At 37.4% G+C, this 15,347-nt stretch overlaps 1 protein-coding gene across 2 annotated transcripts in view; it reads left to right on the forward strand.

Moving 5' to 3' along the window:
- Window positions 1-15,347, forward strand: part of LOC103034540 (rho GTPase-activating protein 21) — a 197,964-nt gene that overhangs the window by 22,401 nt on the left and 160,216 nt on the right. The window contains exon 1 of one of the 2 annotated variants that reach the window (XM_049480865.1): window positions 13,658-14,127. The exons of the other annotated variant lie outside the window; for it this stretch is intronic. Coding sequence (XP_049336822.1) covers window positions 14,044-14,127 — 84 coding nt within the window. The 5' untranslated portion in view covers window positions 13,658-14,043. Of the gene's footprint in view, window positions 1-13,657; window positions 14,128-15,347 lie in introns of those variants that run through there. 2 annotated transcript variants of the gene reach the window in all.

The raw sequence follows: 15,347 nt of genomic DNA on the forward strand, positions 1-15,347 counted from the left end.
CTAACAAGAGCTGGAGGATAAAATGAAGCCTAATGTTGGAATAAATCACCATAATCGCTTTATACTGAAATCCTGGTCCAGTCTAGACCAGAAAGTGGACATATTATGTCCGTTTGGGTCTCGACTGCCCCTATTATAAAAACTCCATCCATTCGTTTTCTATGAATCAGCTGAAAGAGTTTGTCTTCAGGAATCATTTGCTTCTTCTATGAGCCGTTTTGAGGCTCCTCCCTTATTGTGATGTCACAATAAGGAAACCTGTCACCTTGTCAACCACAACCAGAGCCCCACCTACTTGATCAGTTAAAGAAATGCCATTTTGGTCTGTTGGTTGAGAACCTCAGACAGTAAACAGCAAGATTAGCCAGCAGACTTTGTCTGAGGGAGGGATCTGTAACTACTGTCTGTGATGATTCAGCAGATGAAGGAGATTATTTTAGAGAGGTACTTTTAAATAATTTTGAGAGTTTTGTGCTTCACTCCAACTACCAAAGTTCACATTACCTTGTCATAAGCATACTGGACAGTGGTTATCTTTACTCACAAGATAACACCTCACAACACAAACAATTTAGTGTATGTATGTAGTACTAAAATAGGCTACTATAAACCCTTTCGTTGATGGGTGCAGAAGTATTATAGTGTGTTTGATTGATAAATAACCATTTACTGTTTACTAAATTTAATAGATCTCTCTAACAGAACTCATTATTTGGCTATTGATTGAACGATACAATGCAATCAGGAGATCGCTGGTTTAAATCACGGTCATGCAGCTTGCCATCAGCAGCCGGAGCCCTGAGAGAGCACAACAATAAGTCTTTCTCTCTCTGGGTGGGTACAGTAGATACTGCTCTTTCTCCTCATCACTTCTAGGGTGATGTAGATCAGCACAAAGCTGCGTCTGTGAGCTGATGTATCAGAACCGAGTCGCTGCGCTTTCCTCCATTTTTCTCGGCGATGCTAATGAAAACAGAGGCGGGGTCTGACTTAATATGTATCAGAGGAGGCGTGTGCTGGTCTTCACCCTCCTGGTGTTTGTGGTATACAGCTCAATAGGTGGGACAGTTGGCTAGATAAATTGGGAGAAAAATGGGAAAATATATATATATATATATACTGTATATACTCTGCTGTCTAATTATAAACCATGCATACACTAACACACAGAAACCATGCTTGTTGTTTTTGAGATACAGAAGCATGGCATTGATTTTCCTGGTCTGTGAATGTGTGAGTGTGTGAGAATGTTTGCGAGAGGCTGTTGGGTGGAGGGAGGGCACCACCAGATCTATGCTCCAGCATTAAATCCAGTAGGTTGAGCAGCGGGGATTGGGTCAGTGGTGAAGTTTGGCCTGGAATGTGCTGAAGCCTGAACTGTACCATGAAGCATGCCAGGAAAAAATAGAAAACAGCACTGAGCACATAGATGGAAGCACTGATTCTTTCTTTTTATAGAATATTATTATGAGCATGATTATCATATTATTTGCGTTTGTTGCTGTTTAGTTTCTTGGACATGTTTAAAGGGGCTGTGTGGATCAGAGGAATGAATTTAGATGGATTAGCTCTCATGTGTCGTCCAGATTTAGTCATGTGTCATCCACTCTGAGGAGCGTCCAACTCATCAGGTTTTTATTTTAGTGTTAGTGGAGTGTGTGTATGAGTGTGTATGAGTGTGTGTGTGCTGTGTGGTTGTGCTAGACGTTATTGTGATTTAAAAATATGATTATGTTTTAAAAAAAAAAAACATTAAATGCCACTGATGTAATGAAAATACAATAGCATACAAAATGCAGTCATTAATTAATTATTTAATAAAACATAGGTCAACATATTTGCTCAATGACATTTTTTTCTTTGACTTTTCTTGCAATACAGTGCAAAAAATACAACACAGATTGATCTATTTTAAGCGTTTATTTCTTTTATTGTTTATGATTATGTCTTACAGCCAATGAAAAACCCAAAAATGTGTACTTTTGACAGTGTGGGCAGTGTGGCAAGTCCTGCTGAAAAATGAAATCTGCATCTCCATAAAAGTTGTCAGCAGCAGAGGGAAGCTGTAAGAAATGAAGTGCTGTAAGATTTTGTGGGAAAACAAAACTGCACTGACTTTAGACTTGATAATAAAACACAGTGGATCAACACCAGCAGATGACATGTCTCTCCAAACCATCACTGATCATCAGTAAATTTTACATTTCATTTGTAAATCAAGGGAGCAGAGTCTGGAGGAAGAGTGGAGAGACACACAGTCCAAACTGCTCGAGGTCTATTGTGAAGTTTCCACCAATCAGTGATGGTTTGGAGAGTCATGTATGTCATCTGCCGGTGTTGATCCACTGTTTTATTATCAAGTCTAAAGTCAAAATCTTACAGCACTTCATATCTTACAGCTTCCCTCTGCTTCTGACAACTTTTATGGAGATACAGATTTCATTTTCCAGCAGGAATTGGTACACTGCCCACACTGCCAAAAGTATCAATTGGTCTTATATAATATTCAAATTTTCTGAGATACTGATTTTTGGGTTTTCATTGGCTGTAAGCCATAATCATTAAGAATAAAAGAAATATACGCTTAAAATAGATCACTCTCTGTGTTTAAAACATCTATATAATATGTAGATGTATATATCACATTTTAAACTGAATTACTGAAATAAAGTAACTTTTCAATCATATGATATTTTTTAAAGATGCACTAGTATTATGATATATGGCAATTGTTCAAATCCCATTTTAGGAAAAAACACTTTTCACTTTTTTTATTCATTTTGAAACAGTGTGATCTGAAAACAGTAAAGTGTTACCCTTATAAGTTATCGTCTATACTGTTTTTCAAAAAAGTAATTGTGGCTGGACCATATGCTGATATCTACAGTATATGCACAGTATACAGGTAATCACACACTGATAGAGATGTTGGGTTATATAGTGAAAAAATATATTATTATTATTAAAATATTAATTTTTAAAGACATTTTTACAAAACACAGGCAGATTCTGCTATTTTTCTATTCAAATTCTCTTCAGTGATTCTTATTTAATTTTCACTACACGTAATCCAATTAAACTGGATTTTATACACTCGCTCTATAATAAAATGTACAGTTGGGTCAGTGTTTTCTAAGCACTGATAATATCCTTGATATACTTATTGTTGATACATAAAGAACATTTGTAACAATACAATATAAAATAGTGATATATTATCCAGCTGTAGAATCAATACAGTATTGCAAAACTAAAAAATATATATATATATTCTTCGTTCACCTCAGTCTATATATTGTATGATAATGTAGTAATATAATTATGGGGACAGGTATAATATGTAAATGTGTGTGTTTAAAGGTTAAATGAGTTCTAGTGGTTTGTGTTTATTATGTAATTCTGCTGATGGCACCCTAATGTTGCTAAATTCACGCATCATGAGTTTTGGCCTTGATGACCTTGAGAGATTCAATCTCTGTGTGTGTGTGTGTGTGTGTGTGTGTGTGTGTGTGTTGGTATCTCCATCTCTTTTGAAGCTCTTCATAAGAGTGTGTACCCTTCTTCCTGGGTCCTCCTGCTGTTTATCTTTATTCACTGGTTCTCATGGAATTCCAGCCCCGCCCTTTCCTCACCATCCGGCACAAATGGCATCCCAAAATAACTACATGCACATGCTACTCGTGTGTGCCTATATGTAAGTGTGTGTGTGTTAATGGCGTGTCCTGAGGCAGTTCAGTGGGTTAGTAGCCCCTCCCAAGGCCAAGGCCTGATAATCCACCATGCAGAGCATGTTCCCAGTTTTAGCTCATATGCTTCCTTTCAGTGAGTGGCATCTAATTAGCATTTTCTGGCTTTTCTTGGAACTACCGTATTATACATACTATAAGGCGCACCTGATTATGAGGAGCACTATCAATGAACGTAGGCCTGGACAATAATTCGATATCGGTATTTATCGCGATAAGAAATGTTTCAATAACGGTGATATCACTTTTGTGGTATATCGATATGTATTATGTACAGAATCTGTCACGGACAGGCGTTTTTTACTGGCGTCAGCTCGCCGCAGAGCCAAACACATTCTGCCCCCATAGCTGTGCTACCTCAGTGCGTGATGACGCAATCACACAGGCACGTAGCCAGATAGGCTAGGCTAGGCTGGGTTAAAATGGCTAGGCTAGGCTAGGCTAGGTTAGGTTCAGGTCCGCTCCGCTACGCATCTAAAATGTCTCGAAACGGAGCCGGGACGAGCGGATCCAAGGCTAGGGTAGACTCTGTTCGGTCAGCCGCTGTTTCGCTCGCCCATTCGCGCGTCCGCTCGCTCATCCGCGGCTCCGCTCGCTCGTCCGCTCGCTCATCCGCGGCTCCGCTGGCCCAGCCGCGGGTCCGCTCGCTCATCCGCGGCTCCGCTGGCCCAGCCGCGGGTCCGCTCGCTCATCCGCGGCTCCGCTGGCCCAGCCGCGGGTCCGCTCGCTCATCCGCGCCTCCGCTCGCTCATCCGCGGCTCCGCTCGCCCAGCCGCGGGTCCGCTCGCTCATCCGCGCCTCCGCTCGCCCAGCCGCGGCTCTTTGCTGCAAATTGTGCCGGTGAGTGGAGCCGACAAGCAGCGTAACGTTAATACATCTAATCTGTTCCACCACCTCAAGCATTTTCACTACATACAATATTTTCCTTATACTGACTGAAGCACTTTAATAGATTATGTTGAAACTAAGTTATTTAAAGTTTATGAATCCTTTAGGTTTGTTTATTTGCCGTTGATATCATGTTGAATACCTCTTGTATTCTGGCTGAAGCACTTTAATAGATTATGTTGTCACTAAGTTATTTATAGTTGAAAAATCCTATAGGTTTGTTTATTTGACGGGAAAATCTTGTTGCTTTTATGTATATAAAGGCTTCTATATCCTAGTTAAAACACTTTTGTTTTAATCTGTTAAATTTGTTTACAATGAATAAGAAGCTCTGCCTCTGTTGTCATTTAAAGTTATTTTTATTTGTAATAGTTATATAGGCTTATGTTTGACAGGGATGTCATGTTATTATTTTGCTATATGCAAATAAAATTGAGCATTGATTTATTTTGACTACTTTTATTTCTAAAGTATTAAAGTTTTTGTGAAAGGAGGTTTCAAAGACTTAAAAAACATTTTCATACAGTAGTAGGTACATATTTCCATTAGATAGATTGATACAAAAAGTGCAAATACACAGTTAAATAATAATTTAAATTTGCAGTGCAAGCTGCAGAGATTGCAGGGATTCTTTTTCTGAGGCCTTCAAAGTATTTATCGATATCGAAATTATATCGTATCGACCGAAATTTAAGGAATATATCGTGATATAAATTTTGGCCATATCGTCCAGCACTAAATGAACATCTATTTTTTTTGGTCTATTTCTATGCATACAACACATTTTATAAGTAACAATACTAGTAAGGAACAGGGGTTTCGCCATGTTTCCCTTCTAATTCAGCAGGGCTTTCTTTTTTCAAAGTCAAATGAGAGGTGGATGTTAATCTACACAGATTTCTTTAAGCTCAGTAAGCTTAGATTTCCAATAATTTAGCGTGGTTAGCAGAAGCGGCTAATGCTAATACTGCTAAATCCAGCCTTAGTGCTGGAGAAACTTTACTGAAACTCACCATTATAAGGCTGTACTTCAGTGGAGTGGCTTTACTGCTCCTTACAACCTGACTGGTAAAATTCATAAATAAATCGCACCAAATTAAAAAGGGTTTTGGGAAAATTAATAGTAATTAATAGTAATTTTGGAGGTTCTTTCATGGTCCTTTTATTGGTGCTTTTTTTCTTGGTTCTGCATTTTGAATTTGTTCTTTTATTGAAGCACCTTTATTGATCTTTCTATTGGAAGTTCTTTGTGGTTCATCTTTGGAGGTTCTTCTTGCTTTGAGGTTTCTATTGCCCAGTTTACGTCTTCCAATTGAGGATCTAATGTGACCTCCTGATGAAGCTAATTCATGAGCTTTCTGATTCAGGACCTTTTTTTGGTAACACTACATAATAACTGTCTCTAATATACCATTAACTAATGATAAATAACTGTTATTTGTCACATTTTAAGACACTAAAAAGTTGCTATTACATTTATAAATACTAATGAACGCATTGGCAACATGAACTGCCATTCATAAACATTTACCCAGTTTAAAATTCGTATTTACTAGCGATTTATTAATGTTCAAATTCTGATGCGCTAATGATTTGCTATTTTTTTTATATGAATATCCATGCTGATAACAAAGTGTCATGTGTGAGCATTTGTTAATATTTAAATTCTGATGAACTGCTGCTTTGTGCACATCTACTGATCATTAGTTAAAAATATATTAATTAATTAATAAGTTATATTATTATAAAGTGTTACCCCTTTTTTTATGGACCTTGGAATAGATGATCATCTCCATGGCCTTTTAATTGAGCTCCATTGTTAGCCTACTGATTCAAAAGATTCATTAAGGCCTTTATGGGATAGATGAGTCCATCCAAGGGTTTTTTTAATGTAGCTGCATCTTGGGCTTTCTGATGGAGAAGCTCCTTTGTATAACTTTTCATGAAGTTCCAATATGAACTTTCCAAAGTGGGAGCCCAGCCACAGGGGTTCTGATAGAGATAACTGTAAATTGAGCTCTACTATGAGCTAGAGCTGCAATGATCAGTCAATATAATCGACAATGTTGGTTAATTTAATTTGTCGACTACAAATTTCATTGTCGACTCATCCTTAATTTGTACAGTACGGCATTACATAAAGTGCTGGGGACAGAAGTGCATTAGGAGATCACTCACTCACACAGTTTACACTCTACTTAGTCTGTGTCTCCAAAAGTGCCCCAACACAACAGATTACATATTTACTCACTAAATATCAGAACTTACCATGTTTAAACATCATCTCAACATTTAAATGTCTTTTAAATCTCATATGCAGCTTTTTCTATTGTATTTAAAGATGGAGGACACGGCAGAAACCCTGGGAGACACTCTATGATGGGCCTTTGGAAGATTAGTTGGAAATAGGGCTGCAACTAATGATTATTTTGTAGTCGACTAATCAGGTTATTATGTTTCCGATTAGTCGATTAGTCCGCAATTATTACTAAGATGTCCTCCATCTCTAAAAACGATAGAAACAGCTAAATATGAGATTTAAGATGTGGTTTAAGTTTGGAAAGTACTGATACTTAGTGAGTAAATATGTAATCTGTTATGTTTGGGTACTTTTGGAGACACAGACTAAGTTGAGTGTAAACTGTGTGAGTGAGACATTTACCTATCTTCCATTGCACTTTTGTCTCCAGCACTTTGTGTAATGCAGTACTGCTATAAATGAATGATTAGTCGACAATGAAATTTGCAATCAACAAATTTAAATAATCGACATTGTCGATTATATCGACTAGGGCTGGCCCGAATAGCGTTTTTTGAGCTCCGGATATTCGGCACTGATTCGAAGCGAATATTCGAATATTCGTTTTTAAAAAAAGAGGTAAAAAAAAAATAAATAAAAAAAAGCAAATCACGGCCCCTTTAATCCACTGAAAAATGTTCAATTTGCTCTGACCGACGAGACATATTCACCCCGGATTTTTGGTGTTTTTATCCCCCATATTTTTTCTGTGTTTTTAGCTCAGATTTCTTTGTGTTTTCATCCCGGAATTTCTGCTGCCCCACACGCGGCTTATCCGCTGCCTAAGCAGGCTAGGAGGCTGCTGCTGCACGGTTTCTCCGCTGCGCAAGCCAGCCCAGTAAATTGCTGTTTGTGTTTTCACACTTAGGCTATTTGCTTAAAAAAACAAACAAAAAAAAAACGTTTGTTCAGGAAGTATTTTATATTCTTAAACATTGGTAATTATATTAGAGGACAGTCATTGTAAACTGTACTTGGTCTATTTCGGTTAAAGGATTGTGCAGGGCATATTACTGATTTTGTATTTTTGCACTTGGGCTATGAGCTCAATATTAAATATTTCGTTTGTTTAGAAATTATTTTATATTTTTAAACCATGTTAAATTATATTAGAGTAGAGGAAAGTCATTGTTAATGACGTTATTGTACTTGGTCTATTTCGGTTTAAGCATTGTGCAGGGCATAGCCGTATTACTGATTTTGTATTTTTGCACTTGGGCTATAAGCTCAATATTAAATATTTTGTTTGCTTAGAAATTATTTTATATTTTTAAACCATTTTAAATTATATTAGATAAGAGGAAATTCGTTCAGACATCATTTTTGTAGGCCAGGCTTTTGTAACCGATTTAGCCCCTACTGTTGCCACATTACCCCTTACGTTTTATTATATAAATCAGTTTCGAAGAGCCTGCATTTTTTTTTATCATGTATAATAGAGGTCTGCGCGAGACTGATTTTTAAACCCACTCTTCCACGCTCCCGCGTTTCTGTCTCGTTACCGCTCCGCAAAAAAATTGCTTCTTTTAATCCCGCGCCCGCCCGCCACATAGTGCGGTCCTAATATCGACTAAACGTTGCAGCCCTAGTTGGAAAGTCCTTAACTGCACTATCTGAAGGATCTTCATTGTGGTCATCTCTCAGGGTTTTTATCTTGTCTGTGTTACTATTTTTAAGAAGCATGATACAAATAAAACATCAGAATTGATTTCTGATGATCCCTTCACTCTACCGTAAGCTTCAGGCCAGATCCTCCCCGGTTCCTCTGATGTGGTTCTGCTGTAAAGCTCTTATTTGGTTCATGCCCTGCCTGATTGACAGTTGGCATTTGGCTGTTATTAAAAATGTATGTGTTGAGCCATGTCCCGTCATGTTGTTTTGGTTGCCAGGGCTGTGCACTGAATTAGATCAGAGGCCTTCATGCACTTAATGTGCTTGGAGCCCTGGCATCTGGCATTTTCTACCACTCTCCCCATCCCATCTTCCCAGTGTCTGTCTTGATATGTTGTGGATTACATAACCAGGTTAACCCGTGCACTACATCTCGCTTTATTGCATTACTAAGCTGTGTGGCTGCATGCAGGCAGTGTGTGTGGTTGTGTGTGTGCTGTGTTCTGCTTTCGATGGGTGTTATTGTTGGACCAAAATCAAATTTATGCAATTTCCCAACCCCTTATTTCAAGTGTAGGCCATCAGGCGAGGCATGTTTGATGTCTGCAGGTTGTTTCTGTAGTTTTACTCTGGAGGAACAAGGCAGCAATTCACTGCAATCACAGCAAAGCAGTCGGTGTTGAGCAATGAGTTCCATAGTTACATTAAACCTGCCTGTATTAAAGTGACATGCCACAGTATCATGTCCCATGGAGGTTATAGAAAGGGTGTGTGAATGTGTGAAATTCCAAAAACCTGTTTTTTTTAAGGATAAGTTCACACGTCTTAAAGTATATACAGTACCAGTCAAAAGTTTGGACACCCCTAAAATTCTGTTCTGCGTTGTAGATTAATACTAAAATCATCTAAACTATGAAGATGAAGAACAAATCAGAATATATTTTATATTTTACATCCTACAATGTAGCTCCTCTTGCTTGGATAGAGACAGCTTTGCACATCTCTGCTGGATTTTCTCAGATTTTGTCATGAGGTAGAGTCACCTGGAATTCAGGCTTTCAGTTAACAGCTGTGCTGCTGAACTCATCAAGAGTTAATTACTTGAATTTCTTGTCTCTTAATAAAGTGTTTGAGAGCATCAGTTAAAGTAAAGTAGTGAAGAGGTAGAGTTACAGGTATACAGTGAATAGTGAATATTTGAGTAATGTTCTAATCCAGATTATGAGAAACAAGAACTACTCAACTAATAAAGAAAGAAATACTTTAAGTATCCTCAAGTGCATTTGCAAAGACCATCAAAAAGGTTATGATGAAACTGGCTCTCATCAGGACTGCCTCAGAAAAGGCAAGGCCAGGCAAGTTTATCTATTTAGCACCTTTCAAACACAATGGTCATTCAAAGTGCTTTACAAATTAGAAAAACACAAGTCAAATAAAAAAAAACACGTAAAAGAATAACAATAAAAATGGAAATATAGGTAAAATAAGAATAAAGAATGAATGATTCAAACATGATTAAAACAAAATGAATTAGAATAAAAGTGCTGTTACAGAATAAAAGTGTGAGAAGGAAGAGTGAGAGTTTCCTCTGTTGTACAGGATAAGATTATCAGAGTTACCAGCATCAGAATTTGCAGAGTATTGTGGTTTGTTTAACTTTTAAGATACTACATTATTCCTTATGTGTTCCTTCATAGTCTGCATCACTTCACTATTAATGTTTGTGTAAGCTTTTGACTGGTACTGAATGTTAGGTATGTTATGATTAGGGTTGCACCGATACTGATAACGATATCGGCACCGATACTGGCACTTACACTCTTAAAGAAACACTGCACATATATCTTGTAATAAAAAATAAAAATAGAAAATCTGAAAAGCGCCTAAAGGTTTTCCTGGTTTTTAGTATATTTTGATCATTACATGTTCAGTTGAATAATTTTATATCGACAACAGGAGCTCCTTGTCAATCATTATTAGGGGTGTCATGATTCTTTAAATCCTCGATTCGATTTTATTTCCGATTTTAGGGTCACAATTCGATCCAATTCTATTTTTTCTTTTTTCTTTTTGCCTATTCCAGTTTTAGATTAGTCTATGGTCAGTCATTGGTTTGATTAATCAAATTTACAATATCTTATTTCAAAAAGTGGGCTTGATAAAAGTGATGCAAAGTGATACAAGTGATCTGTAATACACCAGATTAGGCACTAATGGTCAAATTTAAATAATTTAATTAAGATATATATGTAATGCACATAACAAAATAAATAATAAAAAAATACAGGAACAGTCATGTAAAAAAGCCTTAACAAACTGAACTCTATCCTACTATAACAGTTAAACATTAAAAATAAGACTTTAAGACTTTTTCGGTCTCTGAGAATGAGAAGTTTTTTTCTTTAATAAAGATATATTATTAACTTTATCTGAGAGAAAGATGCTCCTTAAAGTACCAAAACTATTAACATATTTGAGGCTAGACAAAACAACTGTTATTTTTATATTTTTCAGTTTTTCTTTAAGAAGATGAGAATGTCCACATTCTCTGGAGAAAGAGCTGCTCTTTGAGCTACAGTGGGCTGAGCCATTTGCGTAGCGTGCTGCGCCGTTTGCGGGAGGGCTCGACGATCCTCTTTTTGACTTGCTTGAGACCATGACGTAATTTCGATCAACTTCGATGAAATATCGAAATCGTGACACCCCTAATCATTATCTACTGCAGCCAATCATCTTAAAAGACCTTTAAAAAGAGGTGGAAACTGTGGAGCAGCCAATCAGGTTATTATATCTTATTCAGGATAAAACAGTTGATATCGGTATCGGCCGATACCAGAAAAGCTGGTATCGGTATCAGTAAGGAAAAAGTGGTATCGGTGCATCCCTAATTATGATTGTAGAGAGTGTGTGATGATTGATGCATGGAATTAGCGGTATGGTATGGAAGTAGCTCCAGTCTAAAACTAAAGCATCAGGCTTTGGAGACACATTTTAAAGAGGTAAAGAGTGTAAATGAGATTGTGGGCTGAACTATCGCTTTAAGTGAGGGAGATTTGGGAGCGTCTGGGTGAAAGGATGAATAAGTAAAGGCGGGGGGAGTCTGAGCGGAGATCAGACCGTTAGTGCTGCAGACTGACTCAGGACTTTGAGCTGAGAGGAGGACTCTGCCGGACCCTCTCCTCCATCACTACTGCAGCACTCAGCCTTCGTCTCGGTCTTCATCATCCTCCTTTACCACATTTACAGCCTTACAGAGGACAGGCTGCACCTGTGATCTGAGCTGGAGACCACTGCGTCTCCTCCTTCGCCTGACGCAGCACTCTGAGAGAAAGAGAGAGAGAGAGAGAGAGAGAGAGAGAGAGAGAGAGGCATAGCCAGAGAACTGATTAGTCATCTCTCCTCCTGACTCTGAGGGAAGTCAGAGTCAGGTTTTACTCTCCTCCAGGTGTTTCTGCTGCAGTCTCTCATCTCCAGCTTCTCTGCCTGATGCTCTGGTTCCTCCTCAGCGGTCCTGAAGCCCCCAGCGGAGCAGGTTTCAGCTCATTCAGTGCACTGATTCATAGCTCATAGTGCAGTGGGTAAAATTAGAAGTGTTTTTGTAGTGCATTAATGCTGTTGCTTAAATAAGAACAGTTTTAATATGAGGAGTTTATGTTAAATAAGGTGTGTAGGTTAAATAATTAATTCGGGCTTGAATAAGATGAGTTTTAGGTGAAATACGGAGAGTTTTGATTGAACTAAAATGTTGCTTTAATCTTAATTTTAGCCTAATTATTGAATTCTAGTTTCTAAATGGTGTTGGCTTAAACAAGATTTCAGCATAAAATACAGACGATTAGGGCTCAAATACATAGTTTTGATCAAAATATGGAAGGTTTTGCCTTAATTAAATAATTATAAGCTTATCTTAAATATAAGTGTTGTAAATTAAGAGTCCTTTCTAAAAATAAAAAGGTAGTTTCAGATTAAGAATAATTGCAACTCATTAAGCGGTTGCGGTTGCTAATATAAGACTAGTTTAAGTTACCTTAAACAACTAATTTAGCTCATTACTATTGCTAATATTAGAATAGTTTTATCTTAAAATCCTAATTTATCTAAATTATGTCATGAATAATAAACAATGTATAGCTTAAAAGCTTATTTAAATCATCTCTGTCGCTAATATTTGATTTATTTGATCTTGCTTTTGGTATCATATGAAAACACATAGCTTAAAAAAAAACCATTTGGCTCAATTATGTTGTTAGTAACGGACTATGTTTAGCGTAAATAGCTAGTTAGCTCAATTCTGTTGCTAATGTAAGACCATGTTTAGTTTAAATAGCTAGCTAACACTAGCTATCTAATTTACCTTATGTATGTTACTAATATAAAGCAAGTTTTAGTTTATATAGGTCATTTAGCTAATTTCTGTTACTAATATAAAATTAGTTGTAGCTTAAGTAGCGCATTTAGCTCAATTCCGTTGCTAATATTGGACTAGTTTTAGCTTAAATAGCTAGTTTAGCTCAATTCCGTTGCTAATATTGTACTAGGTTTAGCTTAAATAGCTAGTTTAGCTCAATTCCGTTGCTAATATTGGACTAGTTTTAGCTTAATGCTGTTGCTATTACACTAGGTTTATGTTAAATAACTAATTTAGTTCACCGCTGTTGCTAATATGAAACTAGTTTTAGGTAAATAGCTAATTTAGCTTATTGGTTTTGCTCATATAAAACTAGTTTTAGCTTAAATAGCCTGTTTAGCTCATTGCATTTGCTCATATCAAGCTAGTTTCTGCTTAAATAGTCTTTTAGCTCATTACTGTTGCTAATATTAGACTAGGTTTAGCTTAAATAGCCTGTTTTGCTCATTGCTGTTGCTAATATAAAACAAATTTTAGCTTAAGTAGCTCATTTATCTTATTGCAGTTGCTAATATAAGACTAGATTTATTTTAAGCTTATTGCTGTTGTTGGTTATGATTGAACATTGTAGTGTAAATGAGGAGTTTTAACTCAAATTATAAGATTTTGATTGATTTATTTCTTGTTTTGGCTTAAATAGATCGTTTTAGGTTAAATGGGCCCATTTAATAATATAATAAAATTGTAGACTAGTTTTTATCATAGAAAAAAGCTTGTTTGTCTCGTTGCCGTTGCTAATATAAGGCTAGGTTAAGCTTAAATAAGAATAATTTAAGATGATTTAGCTCAGTGCTATTGCATAAGTGAGCGTTAATGTGTTTGTGTTTCAGTGCTGTTAATTAGGAGAGCAGCTCAGTTTTAGGGGGACCCCCGCCCCTAGTGTCTGGTTCCCTCCCCCCTGGGTGTGTGTGTGTGTACCCAGAGTTAATGAGCTGGAGACGGGATGCTGCCGGCTGCCGGTGTGCCTCCCGGGCACACGGATGAACAGTCGGGTTCACACTCGTGCACACACACCTCGTCTCTGGTTCCTGACACCCACGCTTCAGTGTCTGGGGGGGGGGAAGGGGGGGTGCTGATCCCGGACCCTCAGCATGGCTCATCTCGGAGTGCTGGACTGCATGGTGAACCACAACTGGAGCCTGATCTGTGACCTGTACTGCGCCTTCAACAGCCAGGTGTGTGCAGGGGGGTTAGAGTTACACACACACTAACACAGTTTTACACTAATTATTTAAATGATTTATACACTATATGTCCACATATTTGTAGACACAGCTTCTAATGAATACATTCAGCTACTAAAACAGCACCCATTGATGAACCAGTCAGTTAACAGCTGTGCTGAACTCGTCAAGAGTTATTTACTCGAATTTCTTGTCTCTAGGTAGAGTTACAGGTATACAGTGAATAGCTCTATTTGAGTAATGTTCTAATCCAGATTATGATGATGAAACTGGCTCTCATCAGGATTACCCTCTCATCAGGATTCTCTGTTGTACAGGATAAGTTCATCAGAGTTACCAGCGTCGAGACTAAAAGGCGCACCAGATTACAAAATGCGCTATGAATAAAAGTAAATTTTCTGGTCTATTTTCATACATAAGACACACTAGATTATAAAGCGCATTAAGTGAGACTAGTAAGGATGCCTACATTGAAGTGAGCAAGGGTGTCGCCATGTTTTTCTTTTAAAGGGAAAGCTGAGAGAAGTGCCTTAATAAACAAAACTCTAAGGGTGAGCTTTCAGTGAAGTTTCTCCAGCACTAAGGCTGGGTGCAGCAGCATTAGCATTAGCTAAGCTAGTGCTAATGCTAGTGCTAAGCAGCACTAGAGGGAAGTAAATGCCTCCCGAGCAGTTCGTCCCACATAGCTTGTTTTACATGGTAAACACACAGACTACACTCTGATACACTCACCTCGGAACAGTGAAAGAGCTAGAGCTGCGGTTAGCAGCTAATGCTAATGATAATACTGCTCCAGCCTTAGTGCTGGAGAAACTTCACTGAAACTCACCCTTATATCACTGTACTTCAGCAATGTGGCTTTACTGCTCCTTAATACCTGACTGGTAGAATTCAAACATAAAGGTTATATTAAAGGTGGATTATATGGCGCACTGACAATTTTATGGAAAATTAAAAGATTTTAAGTGCACCTTATAGTCTGAAAAGTATGGTATATAAAAAAAAAAATCAAGTTTCAATGGAGGTCAATGTAAAAATATTTTATTCTGAGTAATTTTGGAGTTAATCATATTGTTCCATGGAGTTCCAATATTCAGATCAGTAAAAAAAATGTGTGACGGTGACCAAATAAAACAGTAATAACAACAAAAATTAATAAAATATTACTGTAAAGAGATGTGAGTTGGCATTGTATTGTTAAAAATATAACA

Source organism: Astyanax mexicanus, chromosome 6 (genome assembly GCF_023375975.1).
Source record: "Astyanax mexicanus isolate ESR-SI-001 chromosome 6, AstMex3_surface, whole genome shotgun sequence".
Taxonomy (NCBI): Eukaryota; Metazoa; Chordata; class Actinopteri; order Characiformes; family Acestrorhamphidae; genus Astyanax; species Astyanax mexicanus.